The sequence below is a fragment of the Capra hircus genome, chromosome 10 (genome assembly GCF_001704415.2).
Source record: "Capra hircus breed San Clemente chromosome 10, ASM170441v1, whole genome shotgun sequence".
Taxonomy (NCBI): Eukaryota; Metazoa; Chordata; class Mammalia; order Artiodactyla; family Bovidae; genus Capra; species Capra hircus.
Genome location: NC_030817.1, coordinates 59759430 through 59782301, shown reverse-complemented (window position 1 = coordinate 59782301; position 22872 = coordinate 59759430). Strand labels below are relative to the sequence as shown.

The window sequence follows — 22872 nt, the reverse complement described above, 5'->3', positions numbered from 1 at the left end:
CATACAAGGATTGATGGGCATCTGTAAGATCGAGGAGAAGGCTCCAAGGATCCCCAAATAGCCAAATGTGTGACAATTTGAGACTCAAAAAGAATGACAGTGATAGTTTATAACATGTTGAATTTTTTAAAAATCCAGAATCCACAGTGATACTAAAAACTGTGTGTACTGTGGTGTAGGCGTGTGGGTGAAAAAAGCATTTTTTTTAAGAAAAATTATAACTAATGAATATAGCAAGAATTGTTGAAAACTACCATTTTACAATAACTCTTACTGTAATTGATTCAGGTAAGGAACTTTGGGTGACAGTTCTTGGGGAATAAGGCAGTCACACGGTTTCAAAGAATCACCCCACAGATTACTTACTAATTAGACAGGGGAAAAGTGTTTCTTTACAATTGAGGAATATGCCAGACCCATCTTAATCAAGAGATGAAAACTGAGAGCACCAGTTACAGGACAAAATGAGATCATGTATTTCCTGATTAGAAACAGTGTGATGGACACAGCTGAAATCATTTACCCCGAATCAAATCACGTGGAAACAGTCAGACTTGTGTGGAGGCCCATCTGGCAGAATAACTGACCTGGACTCTTCCCAAATGTCAGTGCCACGCAAGACTGAAAGAAGAATTTAAAAGTTAGAGAACTGCTGGATAGCCGCACGCAAAGCAATGGAGTTAGAATACACCCTCTCACCATACACAAAACTCAAAGTTTGCTTAAAGACTTACACATAAGATGTGACATCATAAAACTCTTAGAAGAGAATATAGGGGAAAGATTCTCTGACATAAATTGTACCAATGTTTTCTTAGGTCAGTGTTTCCCACCCCCCCACCGACCAAGGCAGTAGAAATAAAAACAAAAATAAACAAATGGGACCTAATCAAACTTACATGCTTTTGCACAGCAAGGGAAACCATAAACAAAATGAAAAGGCAACCAACAGAATGGGAGAAAATAATTGCAAATGATGTGACCAACAAAGGATTAATTTCTAAAATATACAAATAGCTCATACAACTAAACAACGGGAAATAAACAACCCAGTTGAAAAATGGGCAAAAGACCTATCTCGCCAAAGAAGAAATACAAATGGCCAACAAGCATGTGAAAAGATGCTTACCATTGCTAATGATAGAAAAATGCAAATCAAAACTACAGTTAGATACCACCTGATACCAGTCAGAATGGCCATCACTGAAAAGTCTACAAATAATAAATGCTGAAGAGCATGTGGAGAAAAGGGAACTGTCCTACTCTGTTAGTGGAGATGCAAGTTGGTGCAGCCACTGTGGAAGACAGGATGGAGGTTCCACAGAAAACTAAAAATAGAATTACCACATGATCCAGCAAGCCCACTTCTGGGCATATACCCTGGACAAAACTATTACTATCATTCAAAAAGATACTTCACCCCTATGTTCATAGCAACACTATCCACAATAGCCATGATGTGTGTGTGTGTTAGTCGTTCAGTTGTGTCCTACTCTTTGTGAGCCCATGGACTATAGCCTGCCAGGCTCCTCTGTCCATGGAATTCTCCAGGCAAGAATACTGGGGTGGGTTGCCATTTCCTTCTCCAGGGGATCTTCCTGATCCAGGAATCAAACCCGGGTCGCCTGCATTGCAGGCGGATTCTTTGCTCTCTGAGCCACCAGGGACGCCTAGCCAAGACATGTAAACAACCTAAATGTGTATCCACTGATGGAAAAATGCATAAATAAAATGTGGTACATATGTACAATGGAATACTACTTATAAAAAAGAATAAAATAATGCCATTTGCAGCAACACGGATGCAACTAGAGATTATCACGTTGTCAGAAAGAGAAGGACAAATACCATATGATAGCACTTATATGTGAAATCTAAAATATGACACAAGGAACATATCTACTAAACAGAAACAGAATCACAGGCACAGAGAACAGACTTGTGGTTACCAAGGGGCAGGGTATTGGGGGAGGAGTGGGGCAGGACGGGGGTTAGCAGATGTAAGTTTTTGTGTACAGAATGGATAAACAACAAGGTCCTAATGTATAGCACAGCAAACTATTCTCAGCATCCTATGATAAACCATAATGGAAAAGAATATAAAAAAGAATGTGTGTGTGTATATACATGTATATAAAGCTGAATATGTAAAACATATACATGTAAAGCTGAATCACCTTGCTGCGCAGCAGTAATTAACACAACATTGTAAATCAACTATACTTCCAATTAAGAAAAGAATAACTGGACTTCCCTGGTAGTCCGGTGGCTAAATCTCTGGGCTCCCAATGCAGGGGGCCCAGGTTCAACCCCTGGTCAGAGAACTAGATCCCACATGCCTCAACTAAGACTCAGTGCAAGCAAATAAAGGTTACAAAAACATGACAATTAAATGCAATGTGTGCTCAGTTATTAATCATGTACTAAAATACACATATAATATACATGTATATATGCTTATTCTCATAAACATGATTATCTATATTATTGAGACAATATGAAAAATTTGAACACAGACTATATATTAGATAATAGTATTGAATCAATGATACATTTCTAGAATGTGGAAATCATATTGTGGTACATAGAAAATTTTCTTTGTTCTAGGAGATTCATGCTGCATTTAGAAAAATGTGTGTGCATCAGCCAAAAAAAAGTGCGTGTGTGTGTGTGTGTGTGTGTGATAGAGATAGAAATGAAGTGGAATTCTAACTATTAGAATTAGCTAGATTAATGAATCTTGTTAAAGATACACAAGTATTCATTGTCTTAGTCTTTCCACTTATGTGTGTATAATTTTTTCAAAATAAAGAGTTATGGGGGAGAACCCAGGAGATTTTACACAAAATTTTGATCTCTGGCTTTAAGAAAAAGTCTCAGAAAGACTAGCATGCAGCCACCTGCTTCTCACAAGACAGTCTCCCGTTTGCCCTAGTCTCCACTGCTCCATCTTGTCTTGCATTCAGCCTGTTTCACTGGTTTATGTTACCAGTGTGAGTCCCCACAGACATCTGAGTTTGTAAACCATAAGAATGCTGAACATGGTTAAAACAACTTATAGAGATATGTTACTCATCTATTTCAATAAGCCAATTAAGCAAGATTAAGAAAATGGACCTGGAAATGGCACCGATTAGCAACAGCAGGATTAAATCCTTAAAGATGTCACAGGATTTCCCAAGGAGACTTTTACTGAGTTGGGAAATATTACTCAAATAATAATTCAACAAGTACTACGGGAGCAGACGCCTTTAGAAATTATGAACGCTCTGATTAGATTCTAATGCTAGTGAGCATTCACACAGTACTCTGCCAGCATTCTGTGGAGTGGGGCCTTGGCACAAGAGTACATGGAATTAAGCTCTGAATAAATACTGAAAAACAGGGAACCGCGACCGTCCTGCTCTCCACAGCAATTTACAGTCATCAGGATGGTAATTTGCCCAGCAGTGTTTCTGGTCTGATGTTGTAAGACAGGAGAGACCATGTGAAGTGCTATCCCGTTCAGCTTCTCCTCTTGGTCACCCACCTTTCTGCCAACCTGTACCTTTCTCTCTCCCTCCCCCACTGCTCCTCCTTTCTCCCACTCTGTCCTTGGCTGCTGCTCTTTCTGAACCTCTGCTCTCCTGCCCTTCCATCCTTAAGGTGCTTGACCGCTCTACGGTGTTTGTCCCCGAAGCACTCTGCTCCCCTCGGCAGTGAGTCAGCCCAGCAATGCCAAACAGAGACATAAATCACGGCAATAAGGGGGGGCCGGGTTCTAGGAGGCACTGGAGCTTGCCCAAGGTTACCCAACAGCTTCAATCCGGATCAGAAACTGAGCTCCTAACTGCGGCTTCTATTCCCAAGCAGTCTCACAGCCCACAGCCTCACTGGAAGTTATTGAAAGTGAGGAGACTAGGAAAAAATGGAATGTTCTGAACATGTGGTAGGTTGTTACTCTTCATGTCTAATTACAGTCAAATGAGAGCATGTTTCTGACACATAGAACATAGTCAGCATTCTTACCTTCCTATACCCCATGGACCCCTTTTTTTCCTTATTTGTTACTCATAGAAGTCTTTTTACACAGGTTTTCTTCAGTTCAGTTCAGTCGCTCAGTCGTGTCTGACTCTTTGCGACACCATGAAACGCAGTACGCCAGGCCTCCCTGTCTATCACCATCTCCCAGAGTTCACTCAGACCCATGTCTATCGAGTCAGTGATGCCATCCAGCCATCTCATCCTCGGTCGTCCCCTTCTCCTCCTGTCCCCAATCCCTCCCAGCATCAGAGTCTTTTCCAATGAGTCAACTCTTTGCATCAGGTGGCCAAAGTACTGGAGCTTCAGCTTTAGCATCATTCCTTCCAAGAAATCGCAGGGCTGATCTCCTTCAGAATGGACTGGTTGGATCTCCTTGCAGTCCAAAGGACTCTCAAGAGTCTTCTCCAACAACACAGTTCAAAAGCATCAATTCTTCAGAGCTCAGCCTTCTTCACAGTCCAACTCTCACATCCATACATGACCACTGGAAAAACCATAGCCTTGACTAGATGTACCTTAGTCGGCAAAGTAATGTCTCTGCTTTTGAATACACTATCTAGGTTGGTAATCACTTTTCTTCCAAGGAGTAAGCGTCTTTTAATTTCATGGCTGCAGTCACCATCTGCAGTGATTTTGGAGCCCCCCGAAATAAAGTCTGACACTGTTTCCACTGTTTCCCCATCTATTTCCCATGAAGTGATGGGACTGGATGCCATGATCTTCGTTTTCTGAATGTTGAGCTTTAAGCCAACTTTTTCGCTCTCCTCTTTCACTTTCATCAAGAGGCTTTTTAGTTCCTCTTCACTTTCTGCCATAAGGATGGTGTCATCTGCATATCTGAGGTTATTGATATTTCTCCCAGCAATCTTGATTCCAGCTTGTGTTTCTTCCAGTCCAGCGTTTCTCATGATGTACTCTGCCTAGAAGTTAAATAAGCAGGGTGACAATATACAGCCTTGACGTACTCCTTTTCCTATTTGGAACCAGTCTGTTGTTCCATGTCCAGTTCTAACTGTTGCTTCCTGACCTGCATACAGATTATTCAAGAGGCAGGTCATCTCTTGAAGAATTTTCCACAGTTTATTGTGATCCACACAGTCAAAGGCTTTGGCATAGTCAATAAAGCAGAAATAGATGCTTTTCTGGAACTCTCTTGCTTTTTCCATGATCCAGCAGATGTTGGCAATTTGATCTCTGGTTCCTCTGCCTTTCCTAAAATCAGCTTGAAAAACCCTAAAGACTCCACCAGAAAATTACTAGAGCTAATCAATGAATATAGTAAAGTTGCAGGATATAAAATCAACACACAGAAATCCCTTGCATTCCTATACACTAATAATGAGAAAGTAGAAAAAGAAATTAAGGAAACAATTCCATTCACCATTGCAACGAAAAGAATAAAATACTTAGGAATATATCTACCTAAAGAAGCTAAAGACCTATATATAGAAAACTATAAAACACTGATGAAAGAAATCAAAGAGGACACTAATAGATGGAGAAATATACCATGTTCATGGATTGGAAGAATCAATATAGTGAAAATGTGTATACTACCCAAAGCAATTTACAAATTCAATGCAATCCCTATCAAGCTACCAGCGATATTTTTCACAGAACTAAAACAAATAATTTCAAGATTTGTATGGAAATACAAAAAACCTCGAATTGCCAAAGCAATCTTGAGAAAGAAGAATGGAACTGGAGGAATCAACTTGCCTGACTTCAGGCTCTACTACAAAGCCACAGTCATCAAGATAGTATGGTCCTGGTACAAAGACAGAAATATAGATCAATGGAACAAAATAGAAAGCCCAGAGATAAATCCACACACATATGGACACCTTATCTTTGACAAAGGAGGCAAGAATATACAATGGAGTAAAGACAATCTCTTTAACAAGTGGTGCTGGGAAAACTGGTCAACCACTTGTAAAAGAATGAAACTAGAACACTTTCTAACACCACACACGAAAATAAACTCAAAATGGATTAAAGATCTAAATGTAAGACCAGAAACTATAAAACTCCTAGAGGAGAACATAGGCAAAACACTCTCTGACATAAATCACAGCAGGATCCTCTGTGATCCACCTCCCAGAATTCTGGAAATAAAAGCAAAAATAAACAAATGGGATCTAATTAAAATTAAAAGCTTCTGCACAACAAAGGAAAATATAAGCAAGGTGAAAAGACAGCCTTCTGAATGGGAGAAAATAATAGCAAATGAAGCAACTGACAAACAACTAATCTCAAAAATATACAAGCAACTTATGCAGCTCAATTCCAGAAAAATAAACGACCCAATCAAAAATGGGCCAAAGAATTAAATAGACATTTCTCCAAAGAAGACATACGGATGGCTAACAAACACATGAAAAGATGCTCAACATCACTCATTATTAGAGAAATGCAAATCAAAACCACAATGAGGTACCACGTCACACCAGTCAGAATGGCTGCGATCCAAAAATCTGCAAGCAATAAATGCTGGAGAGGGTGTGGAGAAAAGGGAACCCTCCTACACTGTTGGTGGGAATGCAAACTAGTACAGCCACTATGGAGAACAGTGTGGAGATTCCTTAAAAAATTGCAAATAGAACTGCCATATGACCCAGCAATCCCACTTCTGGGCATACACACCGAGGAAACCAGAATTGAAAGAGACACATGTACCCCAATGTTCAGCGCAGCACTGTTTATAATAGCCAGGACATGGAAGCAACCTAGATGTTCATCAGCAGATGAATGGATAAGAAAGCTGTGGTACATATACACAATGGAGTATTACTCAGCCATTAAAAAGAATACATTTGAATCAGTTCTGATGAGATGGATGAGACTGGAGCTGATTATACAGAGTGAAGTAAGCCAGAAAGAAAAACACCAATACAGTATACTAATACATATATATGGAATTTAGAAAGATGGCAATGATGACCCTGTATGCAAGACAGCAAAAAAGACACAGATGTGAATAGCGGACTTTTGGACTCAGAGGGAGAGGGAGAGGGTGGGATGATTTGGGAGAATGACATTCTAACATGTATACTATCATGTAAGAATCGAATCACCAGTCTATGTCCAATGCAGGATACAGCATGCTTGGGGCTGGTGCATGGGGATGACCCAGAGGGATGTTGTGGGGAGGGAGGTGGGAGGGGGGTTCATGTTTGGGATCGCATGTACACCCATGGTGTATTCATGTCAATGTATGGCAAAACCAATACAGTATTGTAAAGTAAAATAGAGTAAAAATAAAAATAAATAAAAAAATACATAAAACCAGCTTGAACATCAGGGAGTTCACGGTTCACGTATTGCTGAAGCCTGGCTTGGAGAATTTTGAGCATTACTTTACTAGCATGTGAGATGAGTGCAATTGTGCAGTAGTTTGAACATTCTTTTGCATTGCCTTTCTTTGGAATTGGAATGAAAACTGACCTTTTCCAGTCCTGTGGCCACTGCTGAGTTTTCCTTCTTAATCATCCCTAAATGAAATTTTAACTCCACAAATATACCGTACATCCGTATATGCACTGTATGTATACGCGTTTTATACAATAAATAGTTAGGATCCCCAATTCCTAAGAACCAACTTTCACCCTCTTGCAGGTGACAGTGCTCATTAAGAATGAATGAGCTGCACTTCCACTCTCCACGTCACTTTGCTTGACCTCCCAAATTGTTTGTAATTATTTTATATTGTTAGGTTAATCGTGTTTGTATTATGGGTTGCAATTGTAATTAACTTTTATTTTTTGTCTGGTTATTGATCATGAAAACTGATAAACATCTTCTACTATTGTGATTATGTAACTATTACTCACTTAATACCATTGTATCATGATTCATCAACAGAAAAAAATCGAATCCTTTATCACCAAAACTATCATTTAATAGGAAAACCTGTAGTAACTTTTTAAAATCTAGATGCATATCAGAATTATCTTGGAATTTTTTGAAAAATACAAATGCCCAGGTATTTGTCCAAAGCTCCAGATATGTTTCTAACGAGCAGCTGTGTTTAAAAACAACTGGACTACATGAGGATCTTTTACTTTTATCTGGTTTGTTTCACTTTTTCTAGTTCATATTCAGTGCTCCCATTTCATTTAGTTTATGCTTACCAATTTCTCCATCTCCTCTTTTTTTTTGATGTTCTTCCTCAAGTCTTTATCAAGCATAGTAGAAAAGCTTTTGTATACATATATAAAAACAGTAGGTATAATATGTATATTTTAGAAAACGTACAGATTTTTGCCTAATTTAAAAATTTATGACATTTTGATTCTACTTGTTTTTCTTAGTATGAATAGAATGATAGATTTCTAATTAAAAAAATAGATACGCAAACAAGCAACAAAGGTTTATTGTATAGCACAGGGAACTATAGTCAATATCTTATAATATTACACTATAATGTAATATTAAATTATACTGAAAAAAAATCTCAAAAATAATATATATGTATATGTATAACTGAATCACTTTGATGTGCACCTGAACCATTGTAAGTCAACTATGCTTCATTAAAATATATATATAAAGGGAAAAAAAAGAATGAATGAACTTGGGCTTTCCTGGTGGCTCAGTGGTAAAGAATCCTCCCAATGCAGGAGACACAGGTTTAATCCCTGATCCAGGAGGATCCCACATGCCACAGGGCAGCTAAGCCCATGCACCACGACTACTGAGCCTGTGCTCTGGAGCCGGGGAGCTGAAACGACTGAGCCCACGTGCCCTAGAGCCCACGCTCCACAACAAGAGAAGCCATGGCAATGAGAAGCTCCTGCACTGCAACTACTGAGTAGCCCACAGAGCAACGAAGACACAGTGCAGCAATAAATAAATAAATTAATTAAAATACACATTAAAAAAATCAATGAACTTTACTGTAGTGTTTATAGTAAAGTTTTAGATGGACATTTACGCCCATGTTTATCCTCACCTTTGTGGGTTGCAAACCATAACTTTGTACCTATTAAAATAATCTATGGGGTTAAAGAACAAAAATTGGAAAGAACTGATATTCCAGTAAGAACCCCAGGTTTCCATGAAAGCCATGAGTCTCCGAACTAAGGCTCACTGGAGGCAAGAGCAGGATCAATCCTGAGGACCAGTCACTGGTAACTCAGAAAGAGTGCAGTGTTTGGTGTTCTGAGGTGTGGGAGCAGTAGGGCATGGATGTGGGGACCACAGGACTGGGTGTGCATCCAGCTCACTAACCAGGAGGCCACAGCAAGTCACTGACCATCCTACATCCTTCAGTAAAATGGGATAGCAATGCCTGCCTCCTAGGGTTGTTGTAAGTGTAATTTGTGCATCTTAGGTAACAATCCTCGGGGTTTCACCCAAGACCACTGGGTCACCAAATGGGAATACGATTCCTTCTCCACATTGTCACTCACTCTAGCTCGTCTCACCTTCTGGAAGGAGGGTGTGTGTGCTGTGCTGTGCTTAGTCACTCAGTCTCATCTGACTCTTTGTGATCCCATGGACTATAGCCTACCAGGCTCCTCAGTCCATGGGGGTTCTCCAGGCAAGAATGCTAGAGTGTATTGCAATGCCTTCCTCCAGGGGATCTTCTCGACCCAGGGATAGAACCCAGGTCTCCCGCATTGCAAGTGGACTCTTCACCATGTGAACCACCAGGGAAGGAGGGTGGTCACAAATTTTGACTGATGTTGGTCTCATCTACTTAAAGGCCACTGTACCATCTGCCGGCACCTTATAGCTGCTAGCTGGCATTCTTTGATTCCACTTCCAATAGTTCTACCATTTGCATTCCACAGAGAGAAGCTTCTGCAACATAGAGACTCGGGACCTTCGTAATCCAATGATTCTGGGCCAGTTGGCTCATGTTTGCTTCGAACCACACAGCTTTTTTCTTGCTGGACACACAGATATTTCCCAAGGGGCTAGGTTGGGTTCAAGTACAGCCACCTGCTTTATGTAGAAGCAGAGACCACTTCCCACCACAGGTCTGTGATGCCAGACTTTTAAAAAAAAAAACAACTAATCTGTAGTCTTGGATATTTCAAAACTTTATTTTTTCATTTATGGCTGCACTGGGTTTTTGTTGCTGCACATGGGTTTTCTCTAGTTGTGGCAAACAGGGGCTCCTCTCCAACTGTGGTGCACAGGCTCCTCATTGCAGCGGCATCTCTTGTTGAGGCACACAGGCTCTAGTTGCAGTGCGTGGGCTCAAGAGTCGCGTTGCACAGGCTTAGTTGCTCCACGGCGCATGGGATCTTCCCAGACAAGGGGTTGGACCCCTGTACCCTGCACTGGCAGGCGGATTCTTAACCACTGGATCACCAGGGAAGTCCCAGCCTTCTTGAGATGATTTCCTTTCAGGAATGTTGTCTCTCTCTGTAACCTGGCTTTGTAACCTGGCCTCTCTCATGACCATCACACCTCCTATCCAAAACATCTTTATATGTTTGAACCCTACTTATGCAAAAGGGGTTGAATTCTTTCCTGAATGGTTCCTGAGTCATAGCACAAATCAGCTGTTGTACATCCTGGTAGAAGAAGTTCAAGGCCAAACAGCTTTAAGATAGCTGTGGGTCCTGTTACCTAAAGATTAAGGAGAGTGTAGGGAAAGAAGGGGAGAAGGCAATGGCACCCCACTCCAGTACTCTTGCTTGGAAAATCCCATGGATAGAGGAGCCTGGTAGGCTGCAGTCCATAGGGTCGCTAAGAGTCAGACACAACAGAGCGACTTGACTTTCACTTTCACTTTCATGCATTGGAGAAGGAAACGGCAACCCACTCCAGTGTTCTTGCCTAGAGAATCCCAGGGATGGGAGAGCCTGGTGGGCTGCTGTCTATGGGGTCACACAGAGTCGGACACGACTGAAGTGACTTAGCAGCAGTAGCAGCAGGGAAAGAAGGCAATGGCACTCCACTCCAGTACTCTTGCCTGGAAAATCCCATGGACAGAGGAGCCTGGTAGGCTGCAGTCCATGGGGTCGACTGAAGCGACTTAGCAGCAGCAGCAGCAGGGAAAGAACCTAGCAACATTCCAAATAAAAGAAAAGGTGGCCTAATCTCCTAACCGGTCCCTGAACTGGTCTTTTATTATGCTATAATAGCTGTTTTTGGTCATGGTCCAGGTTGGTAACTCAAGGTGAGTTACCTTGACTAGAACAAAGGTCATGGCTCCAGGAATTCTCTCCCTCCATTAGCATACTTATTTCTTTCATATTACAAACAACAACTTCAAAAACTCTCCCTTGATGCCACATCCTTCTAAGCACATACTGCCCCATTTCTCAGTTTCCTTTTATAATAAAACTTCTCAGAAGAGTTGTCTCTATCACTGTCTTCACTTTGCTCTTTTGCTCTACTCTTGAACCCTCCCTGATGAAGCTTTCATTCCTATCTCTCTACCCAAACAGCTCTCGTAAGATCTCAAATGACTCTCATATTTTCAAAGCCAATGGCAAATTCCAAGTCTGTACAAAAGGTGACCTTCGACAAATGCTCCTCATTCTTGAACCATTCGCTTCCTTCAGCCTTTTTTCTTTTTTTTTTTTTGCCACACCATGTAGCTTGTGGGCTTCCCTTGTGGCTCAGCTAGCAAAGAATCTGCCTGCAAGGCAGGAGACCTGGGTTCGATACCTGGGTCAGGAAGATCACCTGGAGAAGGGAAAGGCTACCCACTCCAGTATTCTGGCCTGGACAATTACATGGACTAACTGTACTGTCCATGGGGTCGCAAAGAGTCGAACACAACTGAGCGACTTTCACTTTCACATGTAGCTTGTGGGATCTTAGTTCCTAGATCAGTGATTGCAACCAGACCCCCTGCAGTGGAAGCCTGGAGTCCGAACCACTGAACCCTAGGAAAATCCCTTCCCTCAGCTCATAAGGACATTGACCTCAAATTTTCCTGCCTCAAAGAGCACCCCTTCTTACCTCTTTCACTGGTTCCTCAGCTTATTGACTTCCAGATGCTGGAGCTCCAGGGCTCAATCTTTGGTATTTGTCTCTCTGCTCCCCTTGGTGGAAAGGTCCCCAGACTATATTCCCTGAATGCCAGACTTGTGCATTTAATTACCCACTTTACAGTGGGTCTGCATCTCAAATATTACATTTCCAAAACAGAATTCTTGATTTTCTTTCCCCTAAATTTGCACCTGGGTCTCCCTATCAGTGAATGATCTCTTTGTTCTTCCAGGTCCTCAAGTGAAGAACTCTGGAGTCATTCTTGATTCCTCATCCAGCCATCAGATTCTTATGTGCTCTCCTCTCTGAATATATCTTGAATCTGACCCAAACCCCATCATCTTACACCTGGGTCACATGAGCAGTCTGCTAAGAGAGCTTCCTGCTCATGAAGGTGGAGTAACCAGCAGCTAGAGGAACCCTTCTGGGACATAAGACACGCCTGGGCACCCCTCTGCTCAAAACCCTCTGATGGCTCCCATCTCACTCAAAGTAAAATCCACAGTCCCACCATGGCCCACAAGGCCCTCATGTCTGGCCCACTCATCCCTGTAACGTCGTCTTCCATGACTCTCATCCTTGCTTACTCTGCTTCAGGCACCCTCTTCTCTTTGCTCCTTCTACAACACACCAGAACACTCCTAGAAGACATCACTTGATCTTCCCTTGTGGCCTCTGTCCTACCCTCCACCTGCCTAGAATGTTTTCCCCCTGAAGAGCGGCAAGAGTCACCCCTTCACATCTTCTCTGGAATGTCTTCAAATGTCATTCATCAGGAAGGCTTTCCCTAACCACTCAGTATAAAGAAGCAAGCCCTTCCCTCACCCTAACCGCTTACCCTGCTTCATTTTTCACCACGTGACATATTTGTTTACGGTTAGTCTCTCATTTGTGAGGACAGACACCTAGAACAGTGCCTGGAACATGGCAGGCGTTCTGTAGAAATTCCTGTGTTCATGCCAAATGAACACATGTCAACTGTCTTACATGCAGGTGTCTCATCAAAACCATTGACTGAGGGACTTCCATGGTTGGGCAGTGGCTAAGACTCCCTGTTCCCAGTGCAGGGGGCCTGAGTTCAATCCCTGGTCAGGGAACTAGATCCCACATGCCACACCTAAGAGTTCACATCCCGCAACTAAAAGGTCTCACATGCTGCAGCTAAGACCCAGAGCAGCCAGATAAATAAATAAATACTAAACAATAAACGAAAAAACACTGACTGAAAATATTGACTTCTTCTTTTTTCCACAGTGGAAAGTGAGTTTGAGAAAGGGTGGGATAGTTGCTTTGTGCTCGGGTACTGCAGTATAATTTTATTTCTGTCACTGCCGTTTTAGAGTATGAGCTGACTACTTTATTTAGTTTATGTATTTATTTGGCTGCATCAAGTCTTAGTTGTGGCACACCGGACCTTCATTATGTCATATGGGATCTTTCCATGAGGCACGTGGATTCTCTAGTTGCGGCACCCCGGCTTACAAGCTCCTCAGCATGTGAGATCTTAGTTCCCCGACCAGGCATCAAACGCTCAATCCCTTGCATTGCAAGGTGGATTCTTTATCACTGGACCACCAGGGAAGTCCCTGGGCTGACTAATTTTAACTGGAGCCATTGTTTATTTTTCTAAAAGCCTAGTTATGTAACCTGGAAAAAATAAGATTCAAAATGAAAATATTAAAGGGTTGACTGCAATAGGATTTCTTGGTGAAGAGTGGATTACATTTAGAAAGCAATTTATGAGTACAAACACTGAATTTATCTCATGAAAACGTGTTATACATTTTTTCCCCAAGTGGCATGAAGTAATACTATTTGAAAAGTGTTTCAAATGTTTAGAAAAATATGTTTTCTAAAAATATTGGCAAAATTGGTTTCTTGCTAATAATTTTCATCCTTAAAACCATTTACCAATGGATGGTTACATCTTCATATATGCTTCACATCAAGAACAGGAAACACTATAGGTGTGCTGCCTTAATAATTAAGCAATTGACTGCTGGACAGTTCACGCCCATGATCTCATCTGCTTGATGGAAACTGTAATTTTTAAGAGTCCAATAGCAATTATTAGGAGTTGCTTTAAGTCATTAAATAAATAGTTTTAAAAACATACAAGTAATTCTCTGAAGATAGATACATGCCAAATTCTACTATAATATTAAACCCAAGGGACCATTCATTTATTTTGTAGTATTAGAATTCCATTGTATCAGATAGATCCTAAAAGTAAGACATCATCTGATCCAGGGAGTTTTGTTCTCAGACATAGTACTAACTTTTGTGACATTTAGGCTGCACAAAACAAATGAAGTCTACATTTTCATCAATGGAAAGTGAAATGGGAAAAATAGGGGCAATGATCTCTCTCTCTCATACACACATACACTGTTACACCTGTATCCTCTCACACACCAGAGAAACGTATATAAAGAGAGATGTTGTCTTAGTTGCCAACTACTCTCTCAGGAAGACTGCTTTTTCCTAAAGTTATTGTTCCTAGTTCTCAAAAAATATTAAAATGTCCTTTTGTTTATGAAGTAACGGTGATAGTTTCTTCAAATGTTGACCACCCAATCTGTAAAAAATTTTTTTTTGAAGTTTATTGATTCATGAAATTTAAAAGTCTGCAAATGATAACTTTCTACTAAAAAAATCTTAGCTGGTTTCTCTCTTTTCAGGTGAAAGCCAAACTCTTCAGCCTGGCATTTGAAGCCTTCTATATCTGGTCTTAATCTGCTTTTTTTACTTTTCCTTATCACAATAAGCACAGTCTGGGGTTCAGCCCTTGACCAATCTCACCCACTAAGGTCACTAAGATACCTTTAGCCTCAGTCATCCTAGTTCCTGACCTTAGCAAAGGTCATCAACAGCCTCAACTCTGTGAGGGGTATGCAAGGAAAACCCCAGGAATGCACACTCAGTGAGCCCTTGAGTTCACAGAACTGTGCTTCGTTCCCAGTTTAGTATTCCCCTTCCATGGTCAATGGGGCAATGCCTTGAATGCAGCTCAGACGGGGCCCTAAACATGAACATAGACCTCACTGATTTCTTGTTCTCATGGACAACATGTCCCCAAGGCAGGTTCCAAACCTCAAAGCCATCTGGGACCCAGGTGCATGGATGTGCAAACCACCACTTATCCCAGGGCCAGACCTATATTCCAGGAAATTCCTTGCACCCCTTCCCTGGTGGCTCAGAGGTTAGAGCGTCTGCCTCCAATGCGGGAGACCTGGGTTCGATCCCTGGGTTGGGAAGAGCCCCTGGAGAAGGAAATGGCAATCCACTCCAGTATTCTTGCCTGGAAAATCCCATGGATGGAGAATCCTCAATTCATTTATTCAGCAAATATTTAAGCACCCATTATGTCTTAAGAATATCAAGAATTCAGACAAGTTAGGGCTTGAAGGGACAGGCTCTACTGATAATCTAGTCCCATCACCTCGTACAGACCAGGGGAGTCTACAGCTGTGCCCTTGATTTTGGGGAATGGAGTGTTGTGTGCGTTGAAATCAGGGTCCTGCATACATGCCTATCCTTCAGAGGACATCAGTATTCAGTTATTCGAGAAAACACATCTGACTTCCTAATTTATTGGCAACACCTACCCTTTCTTTTTTGGTTGTGCCATAGGGCATATGGGACCTTAGTTCCCAGGCCAGGAATCGAACCCCCAACTCTTGCAGTGGAAGCACAGAGCCTGAATCACTGGACTACCAGGGAAGTCCCAACCTACAGTTTCTAGGAGCTTATTTTGTTAACATCTTTTTTTCAGTTCAACAATAACATTTATTGGAGGTGCATTACATGCCAAGTGGTTGACACAGAGATCCGAGGCGAGCCCCCCATTCCTAGAGAAAGCGAATTAATTCAGAGACTAAACTTGTAAATACCGTATTGCTAAAGAATAGCGAGAGGCTTCAGAGAGGCACCCGCAAGTGACCTTCAGAATCAGAAAAAGAGTATCTCTCCACTAGAAACAGACTGGCTTTTCTTTGGAGTAAATGAACCCCGTTGAAATTCAATGATCACTTTCTCCTCTAGGGAAAGCCTAAGCAAGTGAGAAACGCCCATGGGCCCCAGAGAAACCGTGCGAGAAACCTCTACCTGTGTAGAGAGGGGCGAGGGCAGGGAGTCCAGGGAGATGTGCCAACACTGCTGTCTCACGCTGCCCTAGGGAGCATTGCACGGGGGCTTCAGAAGTGTCTTCTCGAACTGAAAACATTCTGCTGGGAAAAATGTCCTAGACCTAAAGAGAGAAAGTTTTCCTGTTCTCCTGTTTTAATTTATCTGAAGCCTGCTACTTCCTATTTCGGGTCCAGCAATAACCCCATCCGCTTAATTCACAGGAGAGAAGAATTTAGAGAGCCCTGGAGAAAAGGGAGAAGCAGAGGTAAGAGGAGACTCCCCAGATATTCCACTCAGCCCCAACGAGGCTGCTCTTCCCTTGTTGGATAGTCAGTTACACCTAACACAGAAAGTGAAAGTGAAGTCGCTCAGTCGTGTCCGACTCTTTGTGACCCCATGGACTGCAGCCTACCAGGCTCCTCTGTCCATGGGATTTTCCAGGCAAGAGTACTGGAGTTGGGTGCCATCGCCTTCTCCAGGGGATCTTCCCGACCCAGGGATTGAACCCAGGTCTCCCGCATTGTAGACAGAGGCTTTACCGTCTGAGCCACCAGGGAAGTCCTAGGTCCTGTTTAAAACCAGACCTGACAGAGAAAGTTAATTTGTTGAATGTTAACCTTCACCGTGTTCTCTGCAGGTCGCATTCTACATAGGGCAGGATTTGGAGTTCATCTTCACAGAAATAAAAATAAATGAAGGAAAAATACTTTCTTTCTTCATTTCCATTTCAGGAAAAAGATACTTTCAGCTTGTAATAAACACTCACCCCCTCCAAGTATCATGGTCTCCAAGAGCTAACTAGTGAACATTTTAAAAGCAATCATTTCACTTACAGAAAAATCCTTCTTCTAGAGACAAGACAAAGACATTGTAAAGCTCAGAAGTAGATCAATGCGAGGTGTAATGAGAACCTGTCAGCTTCCTGGGAGTTTGAAAACAGGTGAATGATTAATTCTCTGCACAGACTATCAACAGATGCTAGCCTGGAAGTGTAAAAATCATGCACAGTCAGCAGACTGGAGTTGTGGAAAGTTCCTGTGCTATTAAAGTTGATGACTCTTGAGGAACCAGATCTACAGATGACATGCGAAAGAAGCTACTGGGAAGAAAAATAAAATATCCCATAGCAAGTCTGAAAGTGAACACCATCTTTCCCCACACCTATGACTTTGTAATTCATTATACAATTGGTGACTGGTGCACAGACACCCCATCCGTATCACTGAGGACCAAAGTCTGTGAAGGAAGATGTGACCACATCTCAAGGCATTTATTTCATATAACATGACTCACTTTAATTTTTTTTTTTCTTTTTAGTTCCTGAAAATTCACCTTAAAGAAATTACCTTGAGCATGCGGATTTCTCGAAGGGCGATTTTCTTTATGACAGGGTCATCTTCTGACTCCAGAAACCTCTTGATGGCCACAATCTGACCTGTGTCCCTGTTTCGGCATTTGAAAACAACTCCATAGGATCCTTCACCAATTTTCCCAATTTTTTCATACTTCTCCATCACTGATGAATAAATTCTTAAAATGGATCTTCACATAGTTTGAAAATGTCGCTTAGTAAATACTGGCATGAACAGCCCCACTCAACGATGGGTCTTTGTCAAGGACCTAAGACAGAGGACTGCAGTTGTTACACAATTAGGAATCGACCCAGTCCCTTAAACCCTCGCCCCTCAGCCGTGGCCACTGGGTCAAAGACGACAGCCTGGAGTCAGCTGCCTTTGGTAACTCAAGTTTAATTCTCTGTTGCATACCCTGAAAGTTAAAATGTAACCTGTCATCCTAAAACGAGCCGAGTTGTAAGACTATCTTTTCAATGTCAGGTTCATCCGATCTAAGACACATGAGCTGGCTGGAGGACCTAGAAGGTTAAGGGCTTCCCCGGTTCTAATATCGAGTCTCGTTTCCTTTCCGCAAGAAGACACCGTCCGACTTCCCGCGGGGGCGGCGGCGGGGCGGGGCGGGGCGGGGCGGGGCGGGAGGGGAGAGCCCCGCGAGGTAGGGCCCGGAGCCCCGCAGGGAGCAGGGCAACGCCGTCCTGCCGCCGCGCGGGCCCGGGGGGAGACCCTGCTACGTCGCCCCCGCTTCCCACCGGAGCTCTGGCCGGCGCCGCGCAGCCTCGTGCGGCGCCACGTGGCGGCCTGGCCCGCGCCTCCCTCCCCGCCCGGGACTCACGGCGCCGCGGCTGCCCCGCCGGCCTCGCTCCAGCCTCGCCGACTCTGGCCCGGCTCTGTCGCAGCCCGCCGGCCCGCGATCCCTATGGGAACCGGCCTCCGCCCTAGGCTGGCCAGGGCGGGGCCGCCGCGCCCATACGCGTCCCTCCTAGACCCGGCCGCCGTCCTAGGTGCGGCGAGAGGCCCGGGCGGGCGGCCCTGGGGACCCGGGAGGAGCTGTGCGTGGCCTTCTGCCCCAGGAGAGGAGGCCTGCAAGACTGCAAACTCCAGCAGGTCGTGGAAAACGCAGCTCTGGCAGTCTGCTGCAAAGACGCCTGCGCTGGGAGCCGCACCCCCACCCCCCTCTCGCCCCACTCCCACTTCCCTCGCAGCCTGTACCACACGGGGTGATAACTGTGACCTCCTATTGCGGGACTGTAGACGCCTTGAGGGCAGCCTCTGTGTCTGTCCTGGTCAGTGCTCTAGCAGCCGGTGACGAATGAATGAGTGAGAGAAAGGGGTAGACGAAAACTGGAGGAATGGTGGCAGTATGATGACTGAAATCGTCTGCACTTCCTTCCCACAGGCTGGCAGGGCGGTGGAGGTGGGGGACGGTTCCATTAGAGCTGGGCTTGTAACTTGGGAGATGGAGGCTCACTGACCCTGCCTTGCCTTGCATTCCTTATTTACATCCTCCCAGCTGGCTCCTACTCGCTCTGGTCTGAGCACAGTGAAGGAAAGTGAATGGACGTGGGGGAAATCTCAAAATGTGGTAACTTGCCCCTGGGCAGATTGCCTCAGTACTTGATCATCTTTTCCATTCGATATGCCCAGGATCAAGATGGATGTTGCCCTGGAAGCAGTAGCTGAAGAGAGAATATTTTCATATGTCTGTGAAATGGGGACCAATCCTGTGCCAAGCAGAATGTCACTGAATGTGTATCTGGATAGGGCTCAGGAAGGAGCTGCAGATAGGAGAGAGTTTGGTGGCTGCCTTGAAAATGGAGTGGCATATGGATGGGGTCCAGGGATGGGCTAGAGGTGGTCTGTGAACTCCCCCAAAATTGTTTTCAAATTGTGTTTTCTGTCTCTATAGTTATGCCTCTTCCAGCATGTCATATAAATGGAATTATATATTATATAGCCTTTTGAGGCTAAGCTTCTTTGACTTAATATATTTGAGATTCATCCATGTTGTTGCATTTATCGCTAGTTCCTTCCTTTTTATTACTGAGTAGCAGTCCATTGTATGGATATTGTTTATTCATTCCCAACTGAACATTTGAGTTGTTTCCAGTTTTGGTGGTTATAAACCAAGCCACTATAAATATTAGTGTATGGTCTTTTGTGTGAACATATGTTTTCACTTCTCTTGAGAAAATAATGCATAAGAGGAGTACTGCTGGGTCATATGTTAAGTATATATTACTGTAAGTGACTGCCAAATGTTTTCCAAAGTGACTGTACCATTTTACATTCCTGCCAGCAATGTCCCAATTATTCCGCATCTTTGCCAACACTCGGTATTCACTTCTTTTGATTCAGTCATTCTAAAAGATGGGTAATGGTCTCTTGTGGTTTTAATTTGCATTTACCTAATGACTAACATTGAACAGTTTTTCATATGCTAATTTGTCATCTGTTTTCTCACTTAAAAGTTCCAGAAGATTTTTGTAAATTCCTTGAGGTTTTCTCTGTAGACAACCATGTCATCTCCGAATAGGGACGATTTTTGTTCTTCCTAAGTGGTATGCTTCTTATTTCTTTTCCTTGCCTTATTGCACTTAGTACGTCCTCTGGTGTGACGTCAAATAGGTGTGGTGAGAGCATGTGTGCCTACTGCTGATTTTAAGACGAAAACATTCAATCTTGCACCACTAAGGATCTTGTACTAGGTTTCTTTGTAGGCAGTCTCTAAGATGCCCTCAATGATCTCTGCCTCATGGTATTCATGCCCTTCCATTCAATGTAGGCTTGATCTGGTGACTCGCTTCTAAGGAATAAAATATGTTTAAAGTAATGGCATATCATTTCTGAGATTAGGTTACAAACAGACAATGACTTCTGCCTTTTCTCTTGTACTCGCTCACTCACTTCCTCTGAGGGAATCCAGATGCCATGCTGTGAACCGCCCTATGGCAAGGAATTGAGGAGACCAACAGCCAAGAAGACAGTAGGCACTCAATCCAGCATTCTGTGAGGATAGGGATCCTGCCAACCATCTTGTGAATGAGCTTGGAAGTGGATCTCCCTACCACCATCCCCACTCCAGTGAGCCTACAAATGACATTGTAGCCCCAGCAGACAATGTAAATTCACTTTTGTGAGAGGTTTTGGTCTAGAGGCACCAGCTAAGTTATATCCAGATTCCTAACCTCCAGAAACTGTGCGACAATAATTGTTTGGTATATATGTTTGGGGGCTGTTACACAGCAGTAAAGAACTAATAGAGAAGCTATTTATTAGACTGGGAAAAATTGCAGTTGGCTGAAAGGTGTTTTTTGTTTGTTTGTTTTGTTTTAATAATGAATGTATGGTGAATTCTGTCAAATACTTTTCTGTGTCTATTGAAATAATAATATGATTTTTCTTGCTTAGTCTCTTGATATAGTGAATTACTTTGATTTTAAAATGTTGGATCAACCTTATGTTCCTGGGATAAAACAAGCTTGGTTATAGTGTTCTATCACTTTGATGCCTTCCTGGAGTTTACTAATAATATTTTATTAAGAATTTTTACCTTGTTTCTGAGAGATATCTATCATTTTATTTTCATGTTTTTGTCTGTTTGGGTATCAAGGTAATGCTGATCTTATAAAATGAGTTGGTAAGTGTTTCTTTGTCTTATGGAGAAATAATTGGTATTATTTAGTTCTTAAACATTTGGTAGAATTTGCTAGTAGAGTCACCTGGAATTTTCATTGTTGAAATGTTTTTCATTACAAATTTTACTTCCTTATTAAAAGATAGTACTATTCAGATGAGAGTTTGATCCTTGGGTCAGCAAGATCCCTGGAGAAGGGTATGGCAACTCATTTCAGTAATCTTGCCTGGAGAATCCCATGGACAGAGGAACTTGGTGGGCAACAGTTCAAAAGGCCGCAAAGAGTCGAACATGACTGAGCAACTTAGCATGCGTTATTCAGGATATCTACTTCTTCTTGAGTGAGCTTTGAGAGTTTATGTCTTTCAAGGAATTTGTCTGTTTCATCTAGATATTTGAATTTACGGACATAGCATTACATTATTATCCTTCATATAATAGTGTTCTTTCTGTAATTACAAAATTTTTTTTTCTATTTTTTGACAATGCCTTGAAGCATGAGGGATCTTAATTCCCTGACCAGTAATTGAACATCTGACGCATGCAATGGAAACTCAGCATCCTAACCACTGAGCCACCAGGGAAGTTCTTGTCATTTTTTATATTAGTAATTTGAGGGGTTTTTTTTTTCCCCTTCTTATTACTGATCAGTTTGACAAAGGCTTATCAGTTTTATTGATTTTTAAAAAGAAACAGCTTTTTATTTAATTGACTTCTTCTACTGTCTTTTAATTTCATTGATTTCATTTCTTTTATTATTTTTTCTTCTCCTTGCTTTGCTTTTAGCTGCTTTTTCTAGTTTCTTAAGATGAAAGCTTAAATCACTAATTTTAGATCTTTCTTTTCTAATATAAGCCTTTAAGGCCATAATTTCTCCTCTAAGCAAGACTTTATATCCATCCCTAGCATCTTAATATGTTGTATTTTCTTTTTCATTCAGCTCAAGATATTTTATAGTTCCCCTCATGACTTCCTATTTGATCCATGGGTTATTTTGAACTGTGTTGTTTAATTTCCAACTTTTTTTTTTTTTAAAGAGATTTTCCAGATGTCTTCCTGCTGTTGATTTCTAGTTTAATTTGGTTGCTTTCATATAAATCCTTTTGTGTGATTTAAATTCTTTGACATGTGTTGAGGTTTGTTTTAAGGCCCAGAATATGGTCTCTGTTGGTGAATGTTTCTATCTGACAATCTGAAAAATTATTTTTAAATGAGGTGAAAAAAGTTAATGTTAATTTCTCCAGAGCTACCTTGTCTGAAGTTCATTCCAGGCTAGCCTGGAAAATTAATTTACGGACTTCACAAGGTTCAGTACCCAAGGAGCCTGGAGTGTTGCCAAGCCCAGAAGTGAAGTAGAAAGCAAGCATACAGTTATTTAAGGCTAACTAAGCAATGAACCAGAAAGCCGGTGGGATCTGCAGCTATACCAGCTGTTGTATTTGGAGGAAGTTGGAGCAAAATACGAGAGAACAACTGTGAAAGGGAGACAAACAGTTGATGCCACCATTTGGCCCAAAATGGAGGAATAGTATGACCTCTATGCTGTCGAACTGCAGTCAGTCCTTTCAGCTGGCAAGACTGAAACTGGTTTTGATATTGAAGAATTATAGCTTCTCAGATGGCACAGCAGTAAAGAATCCACCTGGCTATGCAAGGGATGTGAGTTCAATCCCTGGGTTGGGAAGATCTCCTGGAGTAGGAAATGGCAACCCGCTCCAGTATACTTGCCTGAAAAGTCCCAGAAGAGGAGCCTGGGGAGCTGGCATAGGGTCACAA

The 22872-nt window shown here is 42.3% G+C and overlaps 1 protein-coding gene across 2 annotated transcripts in view; it reads right to left on the bottom strand.

Annotated features, from left to right (window-relative positions):
* Positions 1-18606, bottom strand: part of CDKL1 (cyclin dependent kinase like 1) — a 57249-nt gene extending 38643 nt beyond the window's left edge. Inside the window, exons 1-2 of one of the 2 annotated variants that reach the window (XM_018054368.1) lie at positions 18295-18606; positions 17454-17740 (exon numbers count right to left, since the gene is read on the bottom strand). In XM_018054368.1, coding sequence (XP_017909857.1) covers positions 17454-17621 — 168 coding nt within the window. In that variant the 5' untranslated portion in view covers positions 17622-17740; positions 18295-18606. The remainder of the gene's footprint in view (positions 1-17453; positions 17741-18294) is intronic. The other variant, XM_018054370.1, reaches the window with a different exon arrangement.